The sequence below is a fragment of the Symsagittifera roscoffensis genome, unplaced genomic scaffold (genome assembly GCF_963678635.1).
Source record: "Symsagittifera roscoffensis unplaced genomic scaffold, txSymRosc1.1 SCAFFOLD_441, whole genome shotgun sequence".
In the NCBI taxonomy this organism is placed as follows: Eukaryota; Metazoa; Xenacoelomorpha; order Acoela; family Convolutidae; genus Symsagittifera; species Symsagittifera roscoffensis.
The window spans coordinates 35,069-46,662 of NW_026971674.1; the positions used below are offsets into that span (position 1 = coordinate 35,069).

General features: G+C 35.8%; 1 protein-coding gene across 1 annotated transcript; it reads right to left on the reverse strand.

Annotated features, from left to right (window-relative positions):
- Positions 1 to 1,775: 1,775 nt before the first annotated feature.
- On the reverse strand, positions 1,776 to 6,125 carry LOC134856643 (FERM and PDZ domain-containing protein 2-like). Its single transcript, XM_063872922.1, has 5 exons — positions 5,694 to 6,125; positions 5,008 to 5,181; positions 4,150 to 4,343; positions 2,171 to 2,732; positions 1,776 to 1,899 (listed from the first exon to the last, which is right to left on the reverse strand). Exons 1-5 carry the CDS (start codon positions 6,123 to 6,125, stop codon positions 1,852 to 1,854), a joined length of 1,410 nt encoding a protein of 469 aa, XP_063728992.1. The 3' UTR covers positions 1,776 to 1,851.
- Between the last annotated feature and the right edge of the window lie 5,469 nt (positions 6,126 to 11,594).

Here is an 11,594-nt window from a genome sequence, read left to right on the forward strand (position 1 = left end):
GTTTTATTGCGGTCCAAATTACATATGGTGTTTGTGGTGTTGGGTCTGCGTGCAATTGAAAGACATTGTTTTGCTTGCAGAAAACAGAAGCCAAACAATTTACATCCTATGATATCAGACTTCCCTGTCGAGTGGCATGGTTACCAAGAACGCCCGTTCATTAACTGTGGGGCGGAATATTTTGGTCCTTTTTACATAACTGTTCGCTGTTCTGTTCACCTGTATAACTTCCCGTGCCGTACACATCGAAATTGTTCCGTCTATGGACATGCGCTCTTGCGTCATGGGGATTGACAGATTTAGCGCCCGCTTTGGTAAGCCAAATCTTGTGTAGTCAGAAAATGGTATCGATTTCGTTGGAGCGGAGAAAGAATTTCTGCTTTGCGTAGAAATTTGAAACAGGCATGCCCCCTAATTGTTACTGCATAAGAGGATTAAATGGAAATACAACTCTCCCGGCGCGCCAAATCATGGTGGGACTTGGGAAAGGTTAAAACGTAGTTGCAAAAAACTTTTCCACACAATTATTTGTTCGCAGGTTGTGGGATGAGGTATTGTCTATCATGTTTTGTTTATTGGAGCAATCGTTGAAGGCCCGTCCAAAAACGCCAGTTGGTCCTGGCCTAACTGAAATGGAAGCGTTCACCTCTAACCATATCCTCTTAGGTAAGCATTCTGTCAGTTTTCTGTCGCTAACACTGAAAAGTTCGAACTCCGAGAACGCGCTACGTAAGAGCACAAGCTAACGAAATGCTTTTTGGTAGCGTTGGCTAAAGGAGTAAGTCGCTTCCTCGAGTAAACGTTCTAAGTGGCATACTGATTCAGGCCGTGATTTACGGAATGGTGATCTCGTTTGGATCGTCGATCCCAGCAGCCCTCTAGGACACTCACTCCCTTTCAGGTCGAGTTTCTGCATTGAACTACGGCAACGATAACATCGCTCGTTCGGCAACCGTTAGGACCATATGAGGCCAATAAGTAAAGCGCCTAGATAAAGTCACCTGAAACAGAAGCAAAGAGGAGAGCATTTGGAAATGTTAGATAGACAGAATGAACGCGCCCGTCCCCTTTTGAGTTCTGATTTCAAAACTTAATAAAGGTTCCACATTTGACAGCCTTTGTTCTAATTAATCCATAATGTTCTCAAAAGAGAGTAAGTTTAAACTGTAAAAGGCAGTAATTTAGTAATTTAAGAACGTATCAGCGGCAAAAAAGGGAATGTAAAGGCAGTCAAATAAACAGACAATGGTCGTGCGACTTGCGACCGACCGAAGATACAAACCGACCTTGATTGACAGGTTTTCTTCAGTCAAAAACCGTGTTTGTACAAAGTGTGAACTTGTTCACCAGGTTAACATCGGTGCTGGTTAAAATTGTCAAATTAACTAAACAGTCTTTCCAATTTTTTTTCTTTTTTGAGCCGATTAAAAGTCAAAAAATTTGTCGAACTTGTTTGCATAAACTTATATCCAAAATTCAATTTTGGTCGACCGTTGTTCTCCAGCACACTTAAATGTTCGTATTGTCACCCATAGTTCCATTTTTGACTATTTCAAGTCAAAAATTTCAAAAACGGCATTTACTTTGCAAGACTGTTTTGAAAATTGAAATGTCACAGTACTACAAAATTCAATTTTTCATGAACAATTTTTCTAGAGAAAAAAAGTGATGTATTTCAATTATAATTAATCAAACTATTTGATGAGAAGTTCTGATTTTACTGAACAGTTTTAATGATATGTAAATTTTGTTCATCGATTTTTTTGTTCATTTTCTCCCATTCTTCGTGCTGTTTGGTTTCTGTCGACGGCCAATTTATCCAACAGTATCAGGGCCAAAGTTCAGTATTCTTTAAAAGCCATTCACAGAAGGGTTACTCTGCGTAGTTTCATTCTGGTTCTAAAAACAAACCTTGAGTTTGTACATTTTAGTTTAAAAAATTCCCCTTTCTTTTTTCTCAAAAATTCAAATTTCGGCTTCCTGAGCATCCAATGGGCTCAAAAGTATTTACGACATCAATTTTATGCATACAGATTTTAAAAAAATTGTTTTTAAAAATCATCAGTGCCTCAGTGCCTGCCTGCAAAGCTGATGACGCATTGGTTTTTTACATAAACTGATTTGTTTCATTCTGAAGTGTTTTTTTTCTGAAGTGAAAATAAAAATAGACCTTTGCATAATTGGGGTTACTTGAGTTCCTCGGCAAATTTTCTTCCATTTTTGAGTATGATTGCTTGGGCTTTTCTTCATTGTTCATTAAACTTTGATCAATAGCTTCGTTGAATTTATAATGCGTGGAGCAGAGTTGAAGCAAGTATTTTCCTTTTTTGATCGAGTCTGTCGCAAACTTCAAAACAGGATAATCTACGCTGTAAGTTTCAATAAGTAAACTTGTTTTAGATAAAGATACGCTTTTAATATGGGACCACTCGACAGTGTATGCGAGCTCTCGGAACAATTCATCGTTGTCGTCAAGCCGCCAGCAATCAACGCCAACAGTCGAGATTCCCAAAACCACTTGGAATATTTCCGATCCTTGTATCTCGACAACTTTGTGAAAATGTCGACCATAGTCTAGTATTCTACAGCATTGCATGATCATTCGGCCTTCGGCTTCGGTTTTGTTCAAACCCGAGTTGGCCTCGTGTAAGGTTATGAGAGCCGACTCGACTTTGTCCGACCCGAGGTAGGAGAGTACGCTCTGGGCCACGTAATTTTCAGGCTTGAAGTATCTGAAAAACTAGCATTCTTTTCAAAGTATTATGAATACTTATCAGCAATGTACTGAAAAAGTATCACTCAAATCGTGATTTTTTTCATATGCGTGTCTTTCAACCAAAACAATTATTCCAAGAAACCATAAATATAAATGTAAGAAAACATAAATATGAAAAACCTTTCGTCGTGATATCTGCTTTTGCGTTCCGAAACATATATACAAACAGGTTTTTAGGGTTGGTTTGAGTCAGATCAACTAATCTCGTGCGAGGTTGTGGCTTCAAGATCACACAATCCGGACCAAATTCTGGTATTTCACAGACTATCGCAACCAAAATTGAGCAGCTTCAGACCGTAATTCCAGTGTTTTCAGACTTCGCACACCGAGGAACTGTAACAGCGACCGGCGCGACCGAAGGAACTTAACCGCAACCTGCCGAGCCATAGGAAAACTAACCGTTACCGATGCCACCGGCGTGTCCAAATGAACTTAAAGCTTGAACAAGATTTGGGGTTTATGTATCGATCATCTCGACACAGGCTGAATAAGTTTTCTTTTCGGCTCAAGCCATCTATCTTTCGACTATAAATGTTTTATCTTTCTTTCGACTATAAATGAGGTAAAATGTTTTGACTGAGGTCAACTGAGCAATTTTTCAACCAAAAAACAATTAATACGAGGTCAACCTATGTATTTAATGAATTGCAAGCGGAGTCCGTAACCGGTTGAAAAACTATTGGCACGGAGTCCGAAAAACGTCTATTTCAAATTGATCTTATTGCTGTTTTGAATCCGGGAAATTCATAACCAAAACACTTATTGCTCCAAAATTAGTCACATTTGCGGAATCCAGAACAACTAGCTACACTGGCTCGCTGGGAAATCCGCGACACAAATAGTGTACGGACAATTTTTAGGTTTCACGGTATTTTTGTGCGAAAATTTTGTGAGTGGAGTTGACTTAAATTTAACATATTTAAAGACATGAGTTTCGGTAATTTACTGATACCAAACAGTCTGGTCTCAAAATAGTTCAGATGACTTGGAAACCCTAAATCCAAGTTCAATTTCCCCAAACTCCTAACACGACTTATTTTTTTCCCATGTTGCGATTAAGTTTTCAATCAAGCCATGACCTATTTTTCGACTCTGTCGTGACTAATTTTTTGACCCAGCTGCGACTATTTTTTCGAATTGGCGCGAATAATTTTTTTATCAGTATTACAGTACTTCAGGACTTTGTCAGCAATTTAAAGCCCTTTCCAGGCTACGGATTTTTTTGTCGCTGAGTTAACATTGGCCAACCAAGTCGAAAAAAAAGTCGCGGGCCACGACCCGGGCTATCCATTCAAAGTTCACTTTTGTTATTGTTCTTGAAAAATACGACAATTATATTTCAATATTTGTGATAAATAAATTCTTCTTTTTACCTGCCATTTTCAGTCATGTTTTTGCCTGGGTGGTCTCCAAACTCTGCTTGGAGGGCGAGTGATGCGAGGATTAGAGAGAGTTCCTCGGAACAATCGTACTTATCCTCCACAAGATCCCTTCTCAACTGCAGATAGAACAGATGTCTGGTTAAGGGGTCCAGAAGATTTCGAATGTCTGGAGCGTAAAATTTCACCTGGAAAAAGAAAGAGACATCTGGTGTAACGTTGCATGCATAAATCTAAAATTTTAGATCAGCTCTGAGTTTTACACAAACAGGTAGGAATCTAAAGTTTTCTTGAGACAGCGATGGGTACTCAAAAACTTCAGAATAAGTTTATAAGACGTTTTTATTGCCAGTTCTCTTTGAAAATACTAAAAATACCCTAGTTTCCTATAAAAAATGCGTTCCCGGCGAATCTTTTTAGAAAGCAAGGCAAAATTTCAACAAAAATATAGGTCAATTTTGGTTAAACGTTTTTGACCAGAAAATCATCGCGTTTTTTCGGCGCACTCTCCCCTTAATTATAATTTATAATGAGCTTCTTCAACTTTTTGGTATGGTTGAACTTCAAATTATTGCATCAATATTCATTACTATTGCTTGCAAAGAAATGCAGCTCAACTTCCGAAAATCAAATATAATAAACTTTAACTTTCCCAAAAAAATAATTGGAAAAATTGGGTTCCATTAGTGTTAAAATTACAACAAGATCTAGTATTTTTTTGAGGAGGGAATTTTGTCGATCTTCTAAAAGTTATAGCGCTATAGGCAAATTTTCTGGGAGTAAAACACGCCAAAACCTGCCATATATTTAGAATAAACTGATTAGATTCGTTTTGACAGTTTTGTTACTAACTTGCAAGTTTAAGCAAAATGTTGTGGTTATCCCGTGTCGCCACATATCCGGTGCCACCTCACTCAATTGTTCCGGGAATTCCAGGAAAAAGTACTCGTCCTGGCTAAAGTGTGTCAGTCCGAAAAACGCATGCTCCAATATCTTCAGATGATCAACGACAGCGTCAAAAATATCCTGAACAGTGTTGTCTGTATAATATATTATTCTGCATAATTTCTATACTTTTACATAACTTTTTTCTATTCGATTTTAAAGATTTTGGCTCAAAAATCTCTTCAGTGATGGATGCAGATTCATACTTTTACGTTCCGAGAAAATGTTTTTTTTTTTCAAAAAATGACACTTTTTGAAATTTATAGGGAAATCATGATCATTCATGGCAAAATGGTTCACTTCAAAATTAAATCGGGCTGAATTATGTTTTTTTTGCAATCGGTCCGAGTCATTATTAATTCGAGGGAGGGGGGGAGCGGTGATGCAGCAGCTTGGATTCGAAACCAGGCGATTTAAAATATAGGTTAATATCATGGATTTTTGGACCGTGATTTAAAAATACGATAAATTTAAATGTATAAGAACTTAAATAATAATATAAGAAGTCAAATATGACAACAGCATTCCTGTATCGATGATTTCAGAGTACAAGCCACGACCAATTGCCGACCATTGCTTAGTTCAATCATAACATTTCGCTTTGAATCAGCACCACTATCATTCTCAAGGTCAAAGAAGTCGCTTTCAAATGGAATGCTGATAGTTTCAGGTGTTTGTGAGCTCCAGTATACGAATTCGGGACCTTTCATGTGTGTAGTAGACACGGAATCATCATTTGAAGATTTGCTATTAGAGCTTTCGACTTGTTTTTGATCAGCTTTTGTGAGAGCGCTATTCGTTTGCGTGATGTGTTCTCCCGCCGCTTGGTGTAACAAAACTTCATTTCTTTCGGAAACATCGTCGAAGTCTTCGGTAGACGTATGTTTGTCATTAAAAGATGGCTCTATTTTTGGTGCGAAATTGTCATTTTTCAGAGAGTTGCCTGTATTTTTCTTTTGGTTTGCAACATTTTCCCGCTCGCTCGGTGCTATAATCTGTCCAGCAAAGCCGTTATTTTTGTTCATTAGATCAGGTTTTGCATTATGGTTTCTATCTGCGATTTCTCTTGTCTGAAAGTTTTCCACTTCTGGAAAGTTTCTAGCTGCTGTTAATTGTTTAGTTGGAAGTGAAGAGATGCCCAAATAAGGTAATTGTGATAGGTTTGCATCATGCACTTGTTTATCAGATGATATATGGTTAGTTCTTTTCTGGTGAACTTGACCTTGTTGGTAAATTGTGCGGAATGCTGATGGATGTTGGTTATCGCATTGGGTCGGGTTTTGTTTCAGTACTTCAGGAATATATTGTGATTTTTGTTGTTTAGGGTGATTTGTTGGATCTCCGAACACGTATTGAGCCAGTTTTCCAATCACCATTTCTGGAGAGGACCCTAAAAGGATTCTTTGAGTGAATTGATAAAAAAAGTGGTACTTTTAACACTGAGTATCTGAAATTCTCTAAAACAAGTTAAGAATCATTTTAGTGACAAAACCGAAACTTGTTTTTGAGTATTTGTGAAATTTTTATTTTAAAAAAATGGAATAACTTATACATTAAATATACAAAAGCATTTCTAGTTGAGTTTCTCACCATTTAGAGCAACCTGGTCAACCGCTATGTCCAAAATGTCTTCAAAACTTGCTCGAACTACCGGGACATTTTGAATCATTTTAGCCAATAGATTCCTTAGCGTAGCCGTTAATTCTTTTTGGTGTCTCATTTCTTGGAAAGTCAGAGCCCAGAAAACAACAGCTCCAAGCGAGAACACATGCGCGGCTTCTATGTGTTTAAGCATAGCCAGAGTTTGACCTTGTAACACTTCGGGCGCCAAAAAATGCGAAGCTGCGTAAGAAGATCTTTTAGAATAATCTGAAAACTCGATCGTGCCAGTAAGCTCAAAATTTAGGGTATCAGGCGTGATAATGAAGGAAAGTCGGTGGCCGTTAAGAGCTAATCCGTTTATAAGAATATCTCTAAGGGTTTTCACTCCTTGATAAAGAATAATCCAGGCCTCCGAATCAGAAATTGGGCTCAATCGAACATCGCAGATGTCTGAAATAGACGCGCGTAGATTTTTAGAACTTCTTTGCATAGTCACTTATTTATCTTTATATTATTTGGAAGCTATAATTATTAATTATGACTATATCTGTATATAAGAGCTGATTCAGCAAGTTTGAAAGCGTAGGAAAATAATTGAAATAATCGGATTTTTTGCATAGAAAAAGTGCTTTTAATATACGAGTTTCAGTCAAACAAAATGATATAAGCTGGAAATTAATTGTGTCGTTTTTTGCATAACAATTGTTTTCATATAAAAATGTACATATTGATTCTTTAAGGACTGCGACATGTTTTTTCTCTTTTTAGAACGAACGGAAAACTGTTTTTAGTCACCATTTTATTTCAAGCTATCTTTACTTTTTCCTTGAGCATTTTTTCATTTTAAACTTTATATTCAATTGCTTTGCCTCAACCGAATCTGTTTTACAGCAAAACTCCAACGCTAGTTTACTCCGATCACTATCCCGAAATAATGAAAAGGAACACTGACCCAGATGCGTTTTTCTTCACAAAAATCAGGTACTTCAACGTACACTAATAATAATAGTATAATAAAAATAAAGTGTTTTCGAGCTTTAATATAACATAATATGACATTCAGATAACATCAGATAAAAAGAGTATCCCAACACTAACAAAACTAAGAAATTGAACAATTGTTCTCTTCAATAACATACTTTTTATGATGTCTTTTAAACAAAAATTTGTTGAGCGCGGCATAGTGATAAAATTTCATCAGGCACTATTAAAATTTCAAAATGTAATGAAGTTTTTCAAAAAAAGTTATAAAATTGATCGAATTTTGAATTTTTTTCTCATTTTTTTCACTTTAGTTGAGCCATTATTTGCTTTGTTTGAATCGTGGCGCGACAATTAGTCGCATGCGACATTTGGGAAAATTTCAAGCAGAAACTAATCTTTGCAGCCCGGGTAGGTTTTATATTGAAAATTGGCGATTAAAAAGGAACGAAAAAAAAACAACGATGGACATTGGTGAGTTATCAATGCTCATTTCTCACCAGCAGTTTTTAAACAAAAATTATTGCTAATTTGGCTAACTTTTAGCGATGAAAAAGCATTACATAACCTATCAAAATGAGCAAAAAACAGGTACCTATCTGTTCTTGAACAGTCAATCATCTGCTCGGGAGATATATATGCTGCCTCTGCGCCATGAAGCTTTGTTTTCTAACAAATTATACAGTTTATTAATAATTCAATCTCTCATTTAATTTTCTTTAATTTTTATCTGATTTTCTTTGGAATCATTTAAATCAGCGCAAGCAAAGAGCAATCACTGGGATACTTAAGAAAAACGATAATTAATGGTGGGATTTTAACCATGGAGAGCAATTGCAAAAAATATGTATTTCAAAGCAAACTGATTTGGTAAGGCACAGCCAGTAAGTGGCTATGCCTTAGCGGGTGTAGGGTTCAATTTGAAATTTTTCACTGAACTACAAATTCTTGAATAAAATGTCTTACGAGTTTTTTCTTTTGCAATTGCGACCAACTGTCGCTTGCAATTAATTTTCGCCTTGGATCCATTGTCGCTTGCGCTGAAATATCGCCATTCCATTTGAACGCACCGTACCAAAATTTTATTCCTATTTAGAAAAAAAATCTCAAAAAAAATTGTGGTATAACTGGACTTGAGTCCGACTATCATTTGTAGAAGCCTTATTGTGCTTGAAGAAGAAAACACGAAATCTCTTCTTCAAAAGAGTTTTCAACAACACGATTGAAACTTTCGGTTGCCAATCAGGTTTACATCATGAAAAAGCAGAGCAAAACAACGTAGATGAAGGCTTTTTCAGATCAGGTTTAGCTAAAGTACAAAGACGGTGTGGCAGGCTACGTGGTTTTCCGATTATAAAACATTATAAGAGATTTTCGGAAAAATTGTAATCAGTTATAATTATTAAATTATCACAAAAATGATATCAAAAGGATTATAAATCGTTTAAACATCTAAAATTGGCGCTTATAAAATAATTATAATTCTGCTTCGTGTACGATTATAATTATAATATAATCGATTATTTTCTCTTTTTACTGAGTGCGGGTCCGACCATTTGAAAAATGGGGAGGGAGGAATTTTGAATTCGGGTGTGTTTCAGGTTCTTTTCTTTTGTTTTTGTTTTTCTCGCAAAACTATGTACCGCAAATTATCATTGGAATGGGTCAAGTGACACATCATATTAAAATCTTGTCAATCAGGGGCGGATCTGGGGTTTTCTCGAGGGGGGTTTTTGAGTTATGTATCAACCAAATTGAGTTTTCAAGCTGTTTTTGAGCAATTTTTGGGAAATTTTAACTTAGAAAAAACGCTGTTTTTGGCGCACGTTCCCTCTCGAAAGTAGTGTATTTTGGTGCCGAGACGCCCTAAGGAAATTTTCAGGGTCGGTCAGCCAAAAATGGATTTCTTAAAAAGTACCAAAAGGTGACCCTTTGGGTCGGCAGGGGTCGAATCCCTGAAAATTGAGAAAGTCGAAAGAAAGGATAAGCCATGAATCTTTAGTAATAATGTTTTTTGAGTTTTTAGCGCTTTTTGGAATAAAAAACTTCAAAACTATTATTGCAAAACGAAATGAAAAATATTTTAAATTTTTTTCGAATTTTTTTTTCAGTTTTTTTTTTGACGAAAAACCGTTTTCCGATTTGCTTATTTTACATTGATTGACAAAATATCTAACTTTCATGTTTCCTTCAGATCCTTTAATCACACCACGCGCAAAAAACAACACTAATTTGAAAAAAAAACATGAAAAAAAAATTTCATGTATTTTCATTAGAACATGTTTAGAACAATTTGTACTATTTGCACAGAAACTGGCTATCCTTGTTGCAGTTAAACTTTTCAGTGACTAAAATCAGTTTTTGAAACGCAAACTTGACCTTGATTTATTATGAATGTACATTCTTTGCATGCAAATGCTTTTTTATCAACAGAAAACTCATTGAAAAGCTTTGCAAAAGCAATTAAAATTGAGCTTCTTAGCATTTAAAGCATTTTCGTAAACCGCAATGCCCAAAATATCCTCAAAACTTGCTCGAACTACCCGGACATTTTGAATCATTTTAGCCAATAAATTTCTTAGCTTAGGCGATAGTTCTTTTTGGTGTCTCTTTTCTTGGAAAGTCAGAGCCCAAAAACCAACAACTTCACGCGAGAACACATGCATGGCTTCTATGCGTTAAAGCATAGCCGGATTTTGACTTTGTAACACACTTCAGGCGCCAAAAAAGCGAAGCTGCGTAAGAAGATCCTCTAGAAAAATCTGAAAACTCGATCGTGCTAGTAAGCTCAAAATTAAGGGTATCAGGCGTAATTATGCAGGAAGGTCGGTGGCCGTTACGAGCTAATCCGTTTATAAGAATATCTTTAAGGGTTTTAACTCCTTAGTAAAGAATAATCGAGGCTTCCGAATCAGAAATTGGGCTCAATCGAACATCGCATATGTCAGAAATAGACGCTCGTAAACTTTTAGAAATTCTTTGCATAACCGCATGTATTTATTTTAAAATCATTTTCAAACTATATTAATATAATATGTCTACATTAATATTAATAAATCTAATCAAGGAAGTTTGAAGGTATTTTGGAAAGTATTTTTTTTGCAAAGAAAAAGTGCTTTTATTAAAAGAGCTTGAGGCAAACAATACGGTTTAAACTGGAAACTAAACGTGTAATTTTCTGCATTTTTTTTTACTCTTTATAAATTATACGAAATGATACTTTGACGACTGTGGCATGTTTTTTATTTTTCTTTCACAATGGAATTGCCAATTTTGAAAAGAACAGAAAACTGTTTTAGTCATATCATTTTAATTCATTAAATTTTTAGTGAGCATTTATTCAATGTAAAATTGATATACAATTGTTTTGCCTGTTGAATCTGTCTGAAAGCACAATTACAAAACTGGTTTACTCCGATCACTCTCCCGAAATAATGAAAAAAAACACTGACCCAGATACGTTTTCTTCACCAAAATACGGTACTTCAATGTACACTTATAATAAAATAATAATATATTGTTTTCGAACCAATGATTTGGCATCAGATAAAACAGTAACATAAGAGTAACACAACTAGTCTGTCTAGCGATTCCTCGAAAAGCAGATCAGTTGTTCTCATTTTCAGCGCATTGTTCGGTTTTTTAAAAAAAAATGAAGCGCGGCTCGGTGATAAAACTTCATCAAGCACCAATAGAGTTTCAAAATTAAATCAAAATTTTTCTATCAATCTTTCTATCAATTTTTTTCGGTAACTTTTTTAATTTGGTTGAGCCATTTTCTGTTTGTTTGAACCGTGACGCAACAATTGGTCGCAGGCGATAATTGGGAGCATTTCACAGATCAACTAAACGTCAAAGAGCAATCATATGTAATTCAAAACAAAATGTCTTAGCGGATGTGGGATTTAACA